The 18,471-nt window shown below is 52.7% G+C and overlaps 1 protein-coding gene and 1 long non-coding RNA gene across 2 annotated transcripts; one reads left to right on the top strand and one right to left on the bottom strand.

Moving 5' to 3' along the window:
• Positions 1-10,829: 10,829 nt before the first annotated feature.
• Positions 10,830-13,859, bottom strand: FAM241B (family with sequence similarity 241 member B). The gene is made up of 3 exons (XM_077894808.1): positions 13,758-13,859; positions 12,348-12,496; positions 10,830-11,621 (listed from the first exon to the last, which is right to left on the bottom strand). The coding sequence occupies exons 2-3, from the start codon at positions 12,438-12,440 to the stop codon at positions 11,352-11,354; spliced, it is 363 nt and encodes a 120-aa protein (XP_077750934.1). The 5' UTR covers positions 12,441-12,496; positions 13,758-13,859; the 3' UTR covers positions 10,830-11,351.
• Positions 13,860-13,906: 47 nt separating this feature from the next.
• Positions 13,907-17,341, top strand: LOC144311821 (uncharacterized). The gene is made up of 2 exons (XR_013377326.1): positions 13,907-14,030; positions 16,086-17,341. It is a non-coding gene; the product is annotated as an uncharacterized LOC144311821 (long non-coding RNA).
• The last annotated feature ends 1,130 nt before the right edge of the window (positions 17,342-18,471 follow it).

Below are 18,471 nucleotides of genomic sequence, written 5' to 3'. Positions count from 1 at the left end.
CCCCCGACTCCTTCAGCATGCGACCTTGGCAAGTCAGTTCCCTTTACAGCTTGGAAACTCCGATGCCTTGTCTCAAGTTAGAATGTACTTGCTCCCTGGAGTATTCTGGAAGGTCTGAGGCGAGAGACTAGAACCCTCGCCCAGGGTCTCTCAGTACTGCTCCTTGGCCTGGGGGGCTCTGTAAGACCCTCATGCTGCAGGGGCAGCGTGGCCCAGGAGGGCACCAGAGGTTCCCTGCCATCTTCTCTTTTCCAGGTGGAGCCCACGGAGAGGGGGCGGAAGCCACCACAGCCCCACCTGCCCCTCCTCCACAGTCTGAAAAAGAGCCTGGGGCCATTGTGGCTCCTAGAAACGTGCCAGAGAAGAAGTGAGGCATCGGACTTTCGATGGACATCGGTGCTCACGGGCCCTGAACACGGAGGTTCCCTCCATCTCCTGCAGGGACTGGCCACTCTGGGGCATGTTCTGAATGGATAATGCTTCCCAAGTACCAGTGATTGCACCTAGGACTGCTGAGCTGCTGCTTAGGATCAAGAGAGCTGGCCAGGGAGAGGAGAGGAGAGGAGAGGAGGTCTGGAGGGGGTCGTGGGCACCCCGCTGGGCCAGCAAGGCAGGAAGTAAGTGAAGAGAGGCTCTGAGTCAGGACAGCCAAGTTCAAATCACAGCTTTCCCACCTGCTACTTAGATATAACAGCACTATCCACCTCTCAGGGTTCTGGGGAGGATTAAATGAGATAATACATACGAAGCCCTCATCATCATAGGGTCAATTCAGAAGGCTCTGGATTTGGGCCAGGCCAACTCTGGCTCATTATAATATCAAGAGCAGGTACAAAGTGTTCCTTCTGCCAATAACTATTCATTGAGCACCTACTATGCATCAGGCCCTGTGCTAGACAGCAGAGCTAGAGCAACAAAGAAGACAGAAATAATGCCAGACTTCATGGAGCTTCTAGCCTGGTGAGAAGCAAAGGAAAGTGCTGGATGGACATCAGACAAATAGTGACACAGAGAGTGAATTACTCTCCATTTTGAATAGGAAGCCAAGGTGCCCAGGGAACATGTGACTAGGGAGCTCACCAGATCTGGGTGACTAAGGGGGACAAATCTTTGATTGTTCCTCCTTCTTGCTGACTGGAATGAGGGCATGATGGCTGGAGCTTAGCAGCCATATCGGACCATGAGGCAGAGCTGCTGGGTAAGGGGGACCTGCATCCATGATGACTCTATCAAAGGGCCAAACTCCTTCTGTATTGCCTGCTCCTGACTTCTTTATCACCTCCTTGAGAGAAAATGACCTTCCTCTTCTTTAAGAAAAGCAGTTTTTTCCTTTGTTCTGTCTTTGTCCTCAAAAAGCTCTGACCCACCAGATCAGAGTTAGTAATGAACACACTGCCTCCGTACTAGACTGTAAGAACCTTGGAGGGCAGAGGGAGTGCAGTGCCCAGCACTGGGCTTTCCTCATGGGAGGGAGTCAGCAGCCGTTGGGAGCATTAGCATGAGTGGGAAGGCTGTAAGAGGAGAATCACGGACAGAAAAGTCAAGGTGGATGTCCATCTGGAGCAAGAGGCATGAACCATTTCCAGAGGTTCCTGGGGGCAGAGCTAAAGAAGCACAGAACAGAGAAACTCAACAGCCAAGAAAGCAGAACCTACCAGGACAAGAGCTGAAGGACTTGAACCCAGGAAGAGAACAGACCTCAAAACAAAGTGCCTGAAGGTTTTAGAGATCCTTGGGGATGGCTTCAAGGTGGCCCCGACTTTGAGAGTGACGTGGAGAGAAGACTCAAGATGGCAGCAGAGAGAACTGGCTTGCTAGCTGGCTGAGTTCAGGTAAGTGTCCTGGCCTCTCTGAGTTTCAGTTTACTCATAAAGCAATCAACGTAGATCAGAATAATATGTATGAAACGCTCCACACACCGATACATAGTAGGCGTCCAATAAAAATGGCCGATGTGGGTGCTGTGGGTGCTGTGGGTGCTGTGGTAGATGGGCTTTTTCAAGGGGGGCCGTGGTCCCAGTCTCTGGTGCTCATGCTCTTCTGGGATCCCCTCCCCCGAGCGTGGACGGGAATCGTGGCTTGCTTCTAACCATCACAATGTGGCCAAGGTGACGGGTTGTCTCTCCTGTGATTATCTTACTTTGTGTAAGACTCCGTCTTGCTAGTGGACTGGCTCTACAGTCTCTGCCCATTGCTCACTTTGGAGAAAAAACTGCCCTGAGTCCTAAAGTTGCAAGAAAGTGAATTCTGCAAACAACTAGGCTAGAGAGCTTGGAAGTAGACCCTTCCGATGGAGGCCCTAGTTGAGAACCCAGCCCTGGCTGACATCTTGTTGGCAGCCTTGTAGAGGACCCAGCGAAGCCATGCCCAGAGACTGGGTTAATACATGTGTGCTGTTTTAAGCTGCCAGGTTTGGGGTAATTTGTCCCACAGCACAGAAAGCAAGAATATTTTATGCAATATTTAAGAAATATGTCACTTCACTTTTGTCTGCTCATCAACCCTCAGAGGAGGTATTATTCCCCCATTTATGGAGAGAAAACTGTCATAGGGCTAAATTGTCTGAGGCCACACGATGCCTGGAACACGGGAACAGGGACTCCAGACTCTGGGGGCTGATGAGCCCTTCACTGGTCCCGGCGGCAGCATTAGCCTCAGCCTGCATGGTGCTGTGTCACAGCAGGAAGGCCTTTGGGACACTTTGCTCTGCCAGGTTCTCTGCAGGCCCCACTGCTCCCTATTGCCTAATACCCAGCTGCTCCACGGGGTTCTCTCCAGAGGGCATATGAGTCTCCAACCCACAGAACTAAGGCACTGGGAGGTAGAGCCCTGTTTCCCCAAGGACTCAGGAGCAAAGGGCAAGAGCCGAACTCTCCTGGGAATGAAGCTAGGGAAGCAGGCAGCTGGCACTCCAAGGGCCATGCTGTGCTCCCTTCCTGAGCCAGGAGGCCACAGTGCACCACTTCCATGACATCTCTACACTCCAGGGTCACTGCAGTCTCCATACCCCAGGGCCAGGCCTGGTCTGATGACCCAATCCCAAACATAGCAGAGGAGGAACAGGGACACATCAGGACCACAGCCTTAGAGGTGACCCCCCAGCTCATGGGGCAGGGGCAGTTAAGGGGCCTGGGGAACAGGGGGGGGTTCTCACATGGTGGGCTCCACAGGAGGGCTGCTGTTTCATGGAAGAGAAATGCAGGGATGCAGGCTGATGTCCCGGCAAACCCTGGGACCCTAACTTGGGCTGCATTTACACTTTCAACCAGCTTCTTTCATTTCTCCTTCTTCCCTTCCTCCCAGTTCCTTTCCTTATTCCACCCCCCACTTCTTCTACCATCAGCAAAAGGCAGTTTCAGGATTAGCTGAGCTCAAAGTTGCAAAGAAATGCTCTCCTTAGGCCACTGAGGGCTTTAGCAAGGGCCAGCGCCTCAGAGAGAAATTTCTTAACTGTATTAAACTGGTAAGTATCCATGTTGGAAAATTTTTCAATTTTGTTCTCCCAGAACTTCAAAAGCAAATTAATTTTGGTATTAAAATATTTTAATTTTAAATGCACTTGGCTTAGGGCAGTTGATTTTTCACTAACAAGCGCTGCAGGAGGTGATCTGATACAAACTCTCATTCGTGGCACCCAGGGACTGTATGCACATCTGCCATCTGGACCTCGCAGCCACACTGGGTGGCACCTTATCCCCATTTCACAGATGAAGAAACTGAAACGTGGCAAGTAACGTGCCCAAAGATATACAACTAGCACGTGGAGATGCGACTCCCCTGCTCCTTGCTTCCTCTGAAAAAGGAGGCAAGGGACACTGTGTCCTGAAAGACAGCCAGGTCACAACATCATATTAATCAACGGAAGCCGGGCTGAGTGCAGATAGATGAATGTGCATGTGGCCAGGGCACCAGTGGGGCTGGCTAGACACAGTGCCTCCCACTAGACAGAGTCCAGCCTTAGAAAATGGGTGGGTCCCTCCTGCTGGGGCCACCCTACATGATGACAGCAACCCTGGACTGAGAAACAACCGAGAGTAAAAGATTTCTCATTCTGCCTCCAGCCCTGGAAGCTCAAATAGGAAGGCAGAGAGGCGGTGGGTACCAAGCCTCCTCCCCAGGCCTCCATCTCCCTCCACCTGCTCCTGCCTGGATCTGGCCAGCTAAGTTGCTTTCACCTCCTTGAGCTTCGGGTTTACCATCTGTGTTAAGGGGATGACATCTATTGTTCTGTGTTTGGGGAGGGATAAAATGAAATGAGGCTCTTGGCATAGGGCTTAGCCCAGAAGGAGACCATAACAAATGAATTCCAATGGAATTACATGCTCCCTCCACCAGAAATCTGAGTTTTCCTAATCACTGGAAGAGAAGGGAATCTCTAAGCCTGGGCAAGTTGAGGGGGGAGGATGATTTGGAGTATGGCGATATATGGACAGAGGTTGTGCTCCTTCACAAACATTCCACCAGATGGAGCCATGGGACAAAAGTCACAGCCCTTCAGGCCAAAACAGGGGAATGCTGGCCGGCGTTGCCAGGGCCTCCCTGCACCTGGGGAATGGTACATTATTACCCTGTTCAGAGCTAAAGAAAGCTGAGGCTGCATCAGTCTTCACGACTTTCCTCAATCTCCTTAATCTAGATCTTCATAAAAAAATGGGGCAGGGCTGTGGGGGTGGGGGCCGGGAGAGGATGGGGGTACAGACCCTGATGCTGGCAATACCAAGCCACGTCAGCAGCAACCACCATGCCTCCTCCCTGAGCCCGACAAAGCCAGGCGCAGGCCGGAAAGTCACCGTAGCCAACTGCAAAGGGAACCAAGAAAATCAAACAAGTGTGACTCCAGAGGCTGGCTCTTCCTGCCTTGACCTCTCCTAGGACACAGGAGACTCTTCCCGAACATCTGCTGAACTTAGGATGGAGGACTAAGTTCAAAGTACCCAAGGAGCTTTGCCCTCAGGTCCTAGAGGAGGGAGACAGTTCTCTCAGGGTTCCCCCACTTCAGAGACACAGCCCCCTGGAGAGGCTCATGGGCAGAGCTGCAAGGCCCTTGGAGTTCGCCTCTGCCAACTGTTATGGTACAGACCACTCCACGGGGGCCAAAGAGGCTCACCAAGTCGCCCAAATGCCAAAACACTATGAATTAAGAAGCTCTCTATGCACTAATATGAAATGTGTTCGGTCCAGATGTACCTTTAAGTGAAAAAAAAAAAGCAAGGGCAGAAATGTGTCGATCTTTCCATTATTTGCATTTAAAAAAAGACAAAATTAGTATATTTGTGTTGCTTACACTTTTGTAAATAAATTCTGGGAGGATTGAAAAGACACTAAGAACAATAGTTATGGAGTGGATGGGGATGGATGGATGGATGGATGGATGGATGGATGGATGGAAGGATAGATGGATGGATGGATGGATGGATGGATGGATGGATGGACAGATAAATGGATGGATGGATGGATGGATGGATGGATGGATGGATGGATAGATGGATGGATGGAAGGAAGGACAGATAAATGGATGGATGGATGGATGGATGGATGGGCACAGGAGAGAGAGTTGAGACTTCCCTCTGTATACATTTGCATGTTCCTTGATCTTTAAACCATGTAAATGTATTACCTTTTAAAAACTTTAAAAATAGCTTGCTCAAGATCATACACTGTTTCCCACAGTCATAGGATGCTTTTACCTGGCAGCATATGAAGTGATTTGGGTTTGCGTACACGATGACTATAAATAATTCACAAAACAGCACCAATCATACAATGAGAAAGCCCTTCATTTCTGTGCAGTCTCTGTCTCCATCAAGGAGAACGTCTCAGTGAGATGCTTGTGGGTCTTTAACACCGCTCTAAAACAAAACAAAACAAAACACAAAAAAGCACCTGTCTAGATCCTGGTAAATTGCCTTTTTAACAAAGAAAGGAGGCATCAGGCTTAGAGGCTTGGCCCAAAGCAGTAGCTAGCTAAAATGGAACGTTCTTTTCTCAACCCTGAATTTACTTGTTTAGAGTAGATATTTCTACTGTGAACGGCAAGTAATGCTGGCTCCATTTACACTAGTGACAAGAGGCTTCCTTTTCAAAATAGATTGAAGTAAGATGGGAGTTGCTCTAAACAAAAATATTAAGTAAACCCTCATGTCATTGTTTTGTGCTAACCTTGTGCCAGAAACTGCTCAGTGCTCACCATGAATTAATACTTAATCGTCTGGCCGGGGTGAAGGGCAGAGGAAGACAGCAGGGCAGAGAGTGTGGACTGTGCCCAAGGTCACTGGATAACTGGAGGAGGAGCCTCCTGCAAGAGGGGGGGGGGGGCATACTAGAGGACCATACTAGAGGACCAAAGCTGGTGACCCAATGAATGCAGACCAGCCCAACTGCCCCGGCTCAGAGCCCCCCTGCCCCTCCCCTCTCTCCTCCCACCCTCCCCACCTCCACCCCCCCCGCCCCCCCCCCCCCAGTCCCAGCACTGGAGGAAGTCACCCTGAAGCCTCAGGCTTTGTTCTGGACAGGTTCATCTTCCCTCTTCCCAGACTCTGGGTCCCTAAAGCCAGATGGTTTCAGCTCTCCCCCTACCCCCAAACCTAAGGGTCTCACACTCACTCACACACACACTCACACACACACACACACACACACACACACTGCCATTCCCCTTGAAGTGCTCAATCTACTTCTCAGACTTTCTCACACTGTTCTTTTGAGCCCTGGGCAGCAGCACAAGGAAGGGTAAGCTCTGCTTCTGCCACCGGCCCTACAGGACAGGCCAGAGGCTTCTGACTCCCTCTAGTTTGGGCCCCCAAGTCCTCTGCCACCCCTTACCCACCCCACCCCCCTGCACAGCCCCTCATGAACCCTATGCGAGGTAATTGGATTTCTCCCCTTGTCCGTTTGCAATGAAAATGTCACGCATTCAGGAATGCAGGGAAGAGGGCTACACCCCTATTCAGTGACTGTCACCCAGAGCTGGAGCACTACGGAGGCCACCCAGCCCAGCAGCTGTGACCAGAGGCCTCACACCCACCCTGTGCCCTCTGCCCTCGAAGAGCTGATCTGATGGTCACAGGGGTTTCCAGCAGGTAGGGAGGCCTGCACCTGCCCTGAGGTGGCTCCCCTCCTCTCTCTGGTCCTCAAGCACCCTCTGCATAGGCAGGGGCTCAACTACTCCTTAGCTTCCCCAAACTTCGCATCAAACCCACCTGTTTTGCAGGAGGCAGGCTCTGGGCCAGGTCCCTCCGCATGCCTGAGGGAGCCTGTGAGGAAGCTTAGGAATCTGCATCTGCAACAGGCCCTAGGTGATTCTGATGGACAGCGATAGAGGAATAGTCCAGAATGTGGGCTCTGGGCTCCGCTTGATCCTCGCTCTGCCCTCTTGGCTCACTCGGGGCCCCAAGGCAACTTAGGAAGACCCCACAGTGTACTCTGGGGGGAAATAAAGATGATAGTGGTACAGAACTCTAAGTCAGAGTTCTGGTGGCAACTGAATGACATCGAGTGCCTGGCACAGTGTCAGGCACACGGCACACTCAGCAAATCCCTCCTGTCCTCACGGGGGCCGTGCAGCAAGCCCCTCGGGGCTCCGGCCCACAAGGAAGCAGCTGCCTTCTCTAGCCACTGGGGAGGGGCAACGCTAGTCTTCAGAGCCCAGCATTAGGCCAGCTGGGGGTCCCGGGCACCTGGGGCACTGTGGCCACTCTAGGCCAAAGCCCACGACACAGGCATTGTGGCCCCTCCTTTCCATGCCCCCCTCTCTCAGCCACCACGCGAGGGGGAGCCTGAGGCTCCGAGAGGCAGGAGGGACACAGATCATCACCCCTTCTTAGAGTTGAGGAATGAGGCTCTCAAGAGGCTAAATGAACCATCCGAGGTCACAGACCCACCAAGCAGAGCAGGGCCTGCACACAGACAGGGGCCCAGCTGGCCAGGGTGGGGTCGCCTTCCCTGCCCACAAGGACAGGCATCCAAGGGCAAAGGCTCTGACCATCACCCCAAGGCTTTTTCCTCAACTCCCAGAGCCAGAGGCCCCCAGTCAGGGACCTCTGACAAAGGGTCGGGTTCCGGTCCTAGTCCCAGAGAGATGGGAGCTGATGGAGGGCTCCTTAGGGGAAGCTGGCAAAACTGGAGCCGCCATTTTGCCCCACCTCAGGCTTGGTATCTCTGTGGGAAGATGGAAACGTGGCTTCCACCTGCAGGCTAGCTAGATGGTTGGGTGAGGTAGGGTTTGGAGAGAGAAGGCCTTGGAACTTATGGAAGGAGAGCCTGGGAGACTGAGTATCTGAGAGATGGAGTGGGAACAGGCAGCCAGACCCACGTGGCTCCACTCAACAGGTAGCCCTGACCAGGGAGTTAAAATCACTCCCTGGGTGTAGGGGAGGGCTCCCCTTTCCAGCCCCACAGACGCGGCAAAGGCCTGGTGAGATCCAGGCTGTGGCTCACACGGTGTGGGGGGCGGCTCTCCCCGAGGCAGCCAGGCCGAAAATCCAACCTGACACGGAGACACAGGGCTTCAAGGATTATCCCTGGAGATTAACAGAAACCTTCCCTGAAATCTGCCCTCAAAGCAGCCCAGTCTGGGGGGTCCTGTCACACAGCAGGCAGGGGGTGGGGGTGGGGGCAGAGGAAGAAGGGCCCACCCTCCTCAGACGGGGGACCAGGACCAGGATGCTCACCAGCCAGGGCTCAGCAGGCTCTGCATCTGGCCCCTGGGAGCAACAAGCCTCTACTTGCTCAGAACCTGTTGGCTCAGGAAGCCTGGGTGGCTCAGCAGTTGGGCGTCTGCCTTTGGCTCAGGGTGTGATCCCAGATTCCCAGGATCGAGTCCTGTATTGGGCTCCTTGCGTGGAGCATGTGTCTCTGCCTCTCTTTCTGTGTCTCTCATGAATGAATAAATAAAATCTTAAAAAAAAAAAAAAGAACCTTTTGGTTCTGAGATTTCTCGGTGTGTGTTGTGCACAGTTGTGAAAGCCTCACCGAAGGCCATCCAGGCAGGGGGCCGGCCAAAGGCCCCCAGACACGTACTTCTACAAGGGCTGCACAACCCAAGGGGCACCTGCCCTCTGCCTGGGGGCCCCAGGATTTCAGACCCAGGACTTTAAGAAGGGAAGCCGAGCAACAGTTAGCAAAGTCTGCCCAGAGCCCAGGGAGCACAACGGGGAAGAAGGCAGGGTCGAGAGGTGAGCTCCCAATTCTACGAGGGCAAGGGCGGCTCTGTGGGGTCCCTGTGGGGTCCGTTCTGTGTGTGTTGGGCAAGAAACAGCACTTCTTTCTCAAACAATTCACTTCACCCCCTTCCCTTAGGCTGGCTAGGAAGTCTCGAGGGGCCTCTGCCCAGGGCAGGTGTGGCCACTGCTGCCCCAGCTCCTCCCACCTCGCAGGGCCTGCCCCCACCCAGTCTCCTGGTCAGGGGCGTGGAGGAAAACCCTGGTCTCCCCTGCCTAAAGGACCTTCAGTTCTCCTCAGAAAGCTCAGGCGTTGGGAATGGAAACTACATTCTGGAAGAAAGACAGTTCTCAAAGCTGAATTTGTGAACTCAGATTCACACCCCTTAAAGGAACTTTGTATTTTGGGGGTTCACTTAAGATTTATTTCCTCAGAATCCCATAGCTTTGCAAAGGAAAAAGAAAGGAAAAGGCCGGCCCCAGAGGGACGAGCTGGGAGGGGAGTTTGAGGGAAGGGGCAATGCCTGCAGGGTCCTTCCTTGCCCTTGTCTGTCAGGCTAGAGCCACAGGACGTGGGGGCTGGGCAGGGACACCAGGCACACCTGGGCACCACCTCCCCTTGCCCAGGAGCAGAGCCTTTCCCTCCTTTCCCTGTCTGCGACGCCCCCGAGGGCCCAGCGCCCTCCTCTCCATATGCCCATCATGAAGGGAAACCATGTTGCAACAGCTGCTGAAAAATCAAGACACAGGAAACACGGAGAAAGGAGTCCTGTTCCAGCACCACAAGGCTCCTTCGGGGATGTCTGTGATAAAGGCCAGCAGCCCCTTCAAGGGCAGCAACCCCCACCCCGCCCCAGCACGAGCAGGTGGGGGGGGGTGTATGTAGGGGCGGAGAGAATCCCTCTGGGCAGCACAGCAGGCTCTCAGGAGGGGGGACAGAATCCATCTGGATCTCAAACTCCTCCCATCCTCCCCACACACACCCCATGATGGTTTGCTCCATGAGCCCTGGCCTTTAAGAAGCACCTCCCAAACCTGCCTTCCTCCCCCAACCCGGAAGAATCCTGAAAGGAGGGTGAACACTCTGGTCCCCAGAAGAGGGAAGCCCTCAGGCTCCCCCAACCTCCCTCTGACCACTGTGGGCCATGAGCCCTCAGTCACCCAGTGCCACCCCCACCCACCAGCAGGACCTCCACACATTCCCAGGGCTTACCAGTCACAACTCCAGGCCTCTACTCACCCTTACCCCACTCACACAGTCATCAGTGCCAAGACCTCCTGCCTTTTAAGGAGAGTGAGGCATAGCAGGGAGGCTGAGCAGTGATGGACCCTCAGAGCCCCTGGGCAAGGGAGCCCTGCACCCCCGCTGTCTGGACCCCATAGCCTCATGGGCCATTCTGGCCAGAGGACCCCCCACCTCCCCACAGGGTGACATCTCAGAGCCAGCCAGAAGTCATCCAAGCATCCGACAAGGGGCCCACATCATCCAGGCTTTACCTGGACCCCCTCCAGGCTCCCAGGGCCTATCAAGAAAAGCTTAGAAACCCCCAACCCCCCTCCCAGGGTCAAATGCTCACCTCTACCTCCATCCCAATCACTCCCAACCACCTTCCGCGTGTCTTCCAGATGTACGTGCAGCTGTACAATTACCTAGGAATGTCTTCATATGGATTCATTTTTAGTTAAATTTATTTATTGAAAATGCCACCACAATAAGTAGATGCCAGTACAACTTGTCATAAATAAAAGGTAGCCAATTAAAAATATACCATTAAAACAAAACAGAGCTATAAAAGTCTGGAAACTTTTCCCAACAGCCTTAAGCCCAAACCCTTCTCCCTAGTAACAGGGGAAGTTTCAGAGGCATGAGAACATATTGGCACCTAGCTGAGGATTTCTTCTTGGCATAAAAGGATTGGAAAAGAATTGGAAAGGGAATTCCTTTCTTGCTCTGACTTTGTGCTTAATGCAGACCCAATACTACCTAAGAACATCTCAAGGGAATGAGGGTATGCACCCAATACTTTGGGAATGCAAGACTAGAGGCTTCCTCTGCCTCATGCTTAACGCAACGTGAAACACGTTCTATGAGCACGCCTTCAAGGCACAACAGACCCCTCCCCATGTGCCTGTTCTCACACCAAGGCCCCAAAACTCCCTCTCCCACATGTCTGCCCCCCTAGCTCCTAGAGGTCACCGCTGACTCAGGTGGGACACCAGGTAGACGAGGCCCACCAGCAGGAGTCCACGCACCCCGAGCATCATGAGCAGGAAGAGGAGCAGGATGGAGGTCACCGGCTCCACAGCATGGTTGCCGAGATGCCACTGGGGGAAGCCCATGTTCACCAGCTGCCGGTTGAGGTCATTGAAGGGGGACGGAGCAGCACCCAGCCTAGCACCCGCCTGCTGCTGGCGAGGGCCAGATCCCCCCAGGGGGGCACCGTGGCCCCTATTGAGAAAGCTCTGGAAGGTGAACACACAGAGAGATGAATCAATCTAAAGAAAGCATCGCTGGAGTTGAAGTACCAGACAAGGAGGGAATCTTCTGGGCTGGGCCGGGCCCCGCCCTCCCCACCAGCACCTCCCCCTCCCCCCAGGGCCACACCTTCCTTTCCCAGCCATCCCTGGTCGCCACCAGCAGGGATCCCAATCACTGAGTCACAAAAGCTCTCAGTACAGAAAATGCCAGGCTATATTCCCCACGTCCTGCCAGGGGGAAGGTGCCCAGGTCAGAGAAGAGAGGAAGGGAGCAAGGAGGGCTGGACAATAGGGCAGAGCCTTCGAAGCAGGCATTTCTAATACTCCTGGCTCCTTCCTTGAACACCATCACTGTGTGGCCATGGGCTTGTCTTCTCCACCTTCTCCAGTTCTCTCTCAGCCAACAGACTCTTAAAAGATAAACTATGCTGGCTCTAGCAGGGTTAGCCAGGTCAGAGGAAAGAGCTCCTGGAGTCCCAGTCTGGGAAGACAGCCTGCAAGAGTGAGAACTTGGGGGGGGGGGGCCGGGGGAGGAGGCTTCTAGTGCAGATTGGAAGAAACCTGCAATCGTCCCCAAGGCTTGACCCTCATGCTCCTTAGCCTGGCTCTCTGCAAAGAGGGCTTCTGGCAAGAGCTGCTGGCTGCTAAGGAGTTCCCGGCACAGAGGGCAGCAGGCCAGCTGCTCCCCTGCCATGGGCGCTGGGCGCCTACCTGTCGAGGGGTGCTACTGCGTGACGGGAGGGTGTTCCTCACACGGGGGTCGTCATCCTGCACAATTTCCCCATTGGCCAAGATCCGCACCATCCTCCCAGGAGCTACGGGTCCCTGCTGGGCTGCGTCTTTCCCCAGGCCTCAAAAACCTGAAAGACACAATTTATCAGACAGAAAGAGATGCTCGCCTTCAGTGGGAACAACTGCAATTCTGGGTGCTCACACTGGCTGCCCGAGCTGAGCAGGTGCTGCGTCTGATTCATTACAAGGAGAGAAATAAATGCAAGTTATCTGACAGACGAAAATCTTTCAGATACCGAGTCCTCTGCGAAAACTACCAAAAGGGTCCTTGGAGATGGAAGTTCTGTTACCACCACTGCCAGCCACCCCAGGGACGGGGGCCTGTGCTGTGGCCCCGGGCCTGTGCTGTGGCCCCGGCCCTGTGGAAAGCCCATGGAGGCCCATCTCACTCCCTCCTCCCAACACTCTTCGAAGCTGCAGCCGGTTAAAGACCCAGAGAGGTCTAAGTGGCCTGCCCTGGGCCACTCATCTATAGGCAACAGGGCCAGAAACCGAAGCCAGGAATCCTGGCCCGAGGCCCTTCTCCGGGCTCTAAGGAGGGACCAGGGCACCGAGATCCCCAGTGTCTCCATTTCTCATCTGTTATAAAAGCGCCCATTGGGAGTAAATGCCAAGGACCCGGGCCTTCTCCCAGAGAGGACCTGGGCCCACTTCAGAGCTACTTTGGGTCCCCTGCCTGGCTGCAGAGCACACGGATGGCCACCCAGCAGCTAGCAGGGGGTGGAGGAGCAGCCCCTTCCTGCAGAGGGCCCGCCCCGCACCTGCCCCTCACCTGCCGGACACCAGTCCCTCCCTTGCTCCGGGGAGCCCGGCGGAGGTGGGGGGCGGGGAGGGGATGGGGGTGGGGGTGGGGACGCTGCTGTGGCCCTGGGAGGGCCCACTCCGCACACCCCAAGGGTGTCCGTCCTGCAGCTGGGGGTGGGGTCCTTCCATGGCTCTCCGGGCGTCTGTAAAAACCTTTTTTTCCCCCCCTTCGGAGATGAGCCGCAGTTTTCCCCTAGATCCCAAAAGCACTTGTGATGCACACGCCAGAAGGGGCGAAGGGCCCCTGTTCTGTCGCCTTGGCCTAGAGCCTGGGGCAGCAGAAGGCGAGCAGCTCACGGAGCCCTGCGGCGGGTTGGCGCTTTGTCCCCCGCGCCCGCTGGGTGGGTGCCCGGGGCACTGCTCGGGAGCGCGGCTGCAGGGGGCTGCTGCGGGGGAGGGGCCGCCGCCCCGCTGCCCGCCCCGCCCGAGGGAGGGGAGGGATGCGCCCCGCTCGCCCTCGCCTCGCCCCCGCCGTCGCCGTCGCCGTCGCCGTCGCCCTCGCCCCGGGTCGGGTCGGACACCCACCTGCGGGCGCGGCTGCGGGCCTCGGCGGCGTCCACTCCCGGCTCCCGGCCGCTTCCTCCCACCTGACCTCACAGGAAGCGCCGCCGCGGAGCGGCCCCCTCTGCAGGCCGCCGGGGGAACTGCAGCGGCCGGCCCGGGCCCGGGGGCGGGGGGCGGGGGGCGCGGGGGAAGAGGAGCGGGAGAGAGGAAGAGCGGAGCGAGCAGGACCGAAGGAGGAGGGAGAGGAAGAGGAGGAGAAGAGGGCAGTGGAGCCCACGGAGGAAAAACCAGAAGGTCAGAGACCCTGTGACCTGAGTGGAAAGACCGCACAGGTTCAACCCACCGAGGAGAGCTTGCTGAGGAGAGGGGGGTGCCTCTTGAGTAGGACCCACGCTGCCCTCCAGCAGCTCCAGCTCCCTTGGGGAAGAGGAGGCATGAGGCACGAGGCAGGTGCAAACAACTGTAGCTTGAAGGAAGGCAGGCTTCCCGGAGGAGGCAGTCTTGGAGCTGGGGCCAGAAGGGCAGCTTCTAGGATAAATAGGGAAGGGTGCCCCCTGTCAAGGGAGTGAGCAAGCAACCTTGCCTCTTTCCTGTTTTCATATCCCCACCCTCCTGCCGACTTGCATAAACTGTTCCCCAGTGGACCCATTCACCAATGGGGGAGAATGAGCTCTGTGGTCCCAGAGTCCGGTGAGTTACTGGGCTTCTCAAGCCTCCTCATTTGCAAAATGGTGATAATCATACTTCACAGGACCGTTGCAAACATTAAGAAGAGCTGTTGGCACATGGCAACAGCCATGTGTTGATAAACATTATTTATGATTATCCATCAGTAGATGTTTCTTGGAGGAAGGCAGATATTTGGGCCTATGGTAGGACCCAGATGCCCACGGGCCCCTGGTGAGGGAAACAGGAAGAAGAGTGAGATTTAGGCCTTGCCTTAAGGGCTCATCATCCACTATCAAGAGTTGAATTATTTGATTATGAAACCTTACTTCAATTTAAGTGTTCCATGTAATAATAATAACCCCTATGTGCACAGAGTCCCTATATTTCCAAGGTGCTGTCCAGAGACCACATCATTCTCTTTTGGATCATGACATAGGAAGCATAGGTGTCATTGTTCTCTTCTGCTGATAAGAAACTGAGACTCACATGCTCGATGGCCAGCCAGCTCGAGGTCAGTGGCAGAGCCAGGATTCAAAGGGACCCAGATCCCACCCCCACCTCCCACCCCCACCCCAGGCTTGTCCCTCTCTGCTGCCTCTTTATTTTGTGTTTCTAACACCCAATGTCATGAGCATGAGAGTGGGCCCCTGGTCATGCCTTATTCCCAGTAGGAATGCCTACCCCAGTAGGTGCCCAGTAAAAGTGTGCAACTGTGGTTGCACAGTTACTCTTACCAGTAAAAAATGTTGAGCAGGTCCCGCTGATAGCTGTATCTCATTTTTGTATTATTTATTGGCTGTGAACAAAAGGTGGTGGCTAGAGCCAGTCTGGCTTGAATCCTGGCACAGCAGCTTTCTAGTGGTGCAATGGGCCAGTTGTTCAACCTTTCTATAAAGTGAGGATGATAACAATACCTTCATCATCAGGTTTTTGTGGAGCACTGAGTAGTTTGGGTACAGTGCTTCCTTAGATGAGAGCCTGGCCACAGAAGTGCTGGGGGCTGCTGATCAACAACTACAGTAAGTCAGTTGTAAAGCATGTTCTCTAAATAAGAATAGGATTTCAGATAGGCATAAAACTGAAATCCTAATCCTTTCTTCCTGCACTCCGGAGCAGGGCTTCGTGTGCATATGTGGAAGGGAATCCCAGGGCAGGATTCCTGATTGTCAGAGGTGGTCTGTGATTCTCAAAACAAGCTGCATGTTGGAATTATCTGGGGTGTTTAAAAACAATCCCGATGCCTGAGTCCCACCCCAGGAGTGACAATGCTAAGGATCTGGGATGCAACCTAGGTATGGAGATGTTTTAAAAAAAAAAATAGATTCTAGGTGATTCAAATGAACAGCCCAAGCTGAGAACCACTGTTCTATGAATAGAGCCCTACAAGTGGGGTTCACAACTCAAGATCCCCAAGGAGGGAGAGATCTTAGCAGGCTGGGGGAACTGGTAAGAGAATAAGGGATTTGTCCAGGAAGTCTTGAGCTGGTGCAACTGCTGCCAAGGAGACACAGTCTAGCCAGAGATAACCATGAGAGCCCAGAGGAGTATGTCTCTCTTGAGGTCAAGAACAACTTTAGGAGGCAGTAATGTTTGACCAGACTTGGAAAAGACGTATCAGTGCCAATTAAAACAGCCTCAAGAGGCTGCAACTCACTTTTCCAACCTCTCCACTTCCTTCAGATGTCTTCGCTGCTCAAGAACCTGCAATGACTCCCTATTGTCTACTCCAACAAGACCTAACTCACGAGTGTGCCCATAATCATGGGATCCACTGGTTACATCACATATGACACCAGCAAGAAGCTACTGGTCTAATAGAACGTTAGAATGGCACACTGAAGGCACAGCCAAATGCCACTCGGAGACAGTACTAAGCAAGAATGGTGTGCTATCCTCAAGGGATGCATTCTATACCTTGAATCAAAGGCCTGTACAGGCTGTTGTGTCTCCAGTTGGAAAATACTTGGATTCAGGAACTCAGGTGTGGAAACAGCAGTGGCCCTGCTTATTGTCATGCCCAATGACCCTCTTGGGGAATTTGTGCCTTCCATCCCCACAACTCTAGGCTCTGCAAAGTTAGAAATCTTGCACCCCAGAGGGGGAACACCAGTGTCAGAGAACACAACAAGAGTCTCATTGAACTATAAGCTAAGGGTGCAGCCTGAGTACTTTGGGTTTTTGTTTCTGGGAATTAGCAGGCAAGAGAAGAAGTCATTGTCTTGGCAGGAGTAACTGGTTCCTATCACTGGGAGGGGGTAGGGTTGCTCTTACACAATGGGGACAGGATAACCATATTTGGTGCTCATATGGTCCACTTGGATGCCTCTTGGTTGTCCTTTACCCAGAGTGTAGCGGTAAAGGACAATGCAATAGCTCTGTCCTCAAAAGGCCATGTGACCAGAAGCTCAGGGCCCCCAGGGATGAGGGTCTAAGTCGTGCTTCCAGGTGAGTCACTGAGACCAATAGAGGGGCCAGCTGAGGGGTAGTGGAGGAGAGAGATGATAATCAATTGCAGCTACAATGGCAGGGACTGTAGTTTGTCCCACTAATATTTCTCAGGAAGAGCCTTCCATCAGAATCCTGAGAAAGTAGATCTGAGCCTGTAAAGGGTGAGCTGTGGATGTGCTGTGCAGAGCCCCCTCCAGGGAAGGAGTTGTTGCTCTAAGTTCTGGAAGAGCATCAGTGGAACCTTCAGCTGTCAGCCCCTCCACACAGGTTGCTCTGCTGCAGAGACACTTCATTCAAGGTCAAGCCCTTTCACAGGCTGCCCACATGCAATGACAGAAGGACACAGGAGATACACGCCGGCTGTGCCAACTCCAGAGACCCTCTTGAAGTTGACCAAGGTTGTCAGGTTTTTACCATAAATAACTTAGTTTCCCCCTCTGCTCAACCCTGTTTGCTCTGTCTCCCTAATAAATCTACTGAACTCTAAATGCTGTTTCAGGGTTCCTGGAACAACTCCCCGTTCTGCTGGAGTGGGAGAAAAACTAATCTCATTTACTGTGAAAAAGCCACTACCCCTGACATAGCAGGCATGGCCAAATGTCCTTCAGGTTCATAGACCCCTTTTGCCTTTTAATTATTGAATCCTCCCCTTCACCAAAGTTTGACAGGTAACTAGACATCCATCTAGCAGCTAGAAAATCCAAAATAAGTGATCAGAATTCAGAAGACATTTTAGTAAGATTATTGTCTATAAATCAGTTGTACTCCTAAATACAAGCAGCAGACTTAGAGAATTGAATTGCAAAAATCATACTGAATGAAGTATGGCTTAAAAATATAAAGCCCCTAGGATTAATCTAACAAAAGATGTACAGGGGTCCTCTATTCTGTTTCATTGATCTATGTGTTTATCCTTCCGCTAAGGATAGAGAGTCTTGATCATGAGCCTTGATCATGACTCTTGATCACAGAGTCTCGATGTAGCTATATCATAATTCTAGAAATCGGGTAAGAATGATTCTTCCCTGTTTATTCTTCTTCCTCAAAATTATTTCAGTTTTTGTAGTTCCTTTGTCTTTCCATGTAAAATTTAGAATAATCTTGTCTGTATCTACAAAACATCTTACTGAGATTTTGATAGGAATTGTGTTGAACATGTACATCAGTGTGGGGGAAATTGGCATCTTTACTCTGTGGAATCTCCCAGTCTGTATACAGTTTGTCCCTCTGCTTATTTAGATCTTTTTCTGTTTCTTCCATCAACACTGTGTAGTTTTCAGCATATAAATTCTATACATGTTTCACTAGATTTACACCTAAGCATTTCATATTTAAATGATTGCAAATGATATTCTATTTTAGATTTCACTGTCCATATGTTGATTGCTGGTACATTAAAAATACAATTAATTTTTTGTATCTTTGTCTTATATTCTATGACCTAGCTGAACTTACTCATTAGTACTAGGTGTTTTGGTAGATTTGTGTGTGTGTGTGTGTGTGTGTGTGTGTGTGTGTGTGTATGTTTTGGTAGATTTATTGGAATTTTCTACATAAACAGTCATGTCATCTGCAAATAGAAACCATTTTATTTCTTCCTTTCCAATCTTTATGTCTT

The sequence above is a fragment of the Canis aureus genome, chromosome 4, assembly GCF_053574225.1.
Source record: "Canis aureus isolate CA01 chromosome 4, VMU_Caureus_v.1.0, whole genome shotgun sequence".
Classification (NCBI taxonomy): domain Eukaryota; kingdom Metazoa; phylum Chordata; class Mammalia; order Carnivora; family Canidae; genus Canis; species Canis aureus.
The sequence above is the reverse complement of the archived record's forward strand: the minus strand, read 5'-3'. Positions and strand labels throughout refer to the sequence as shown.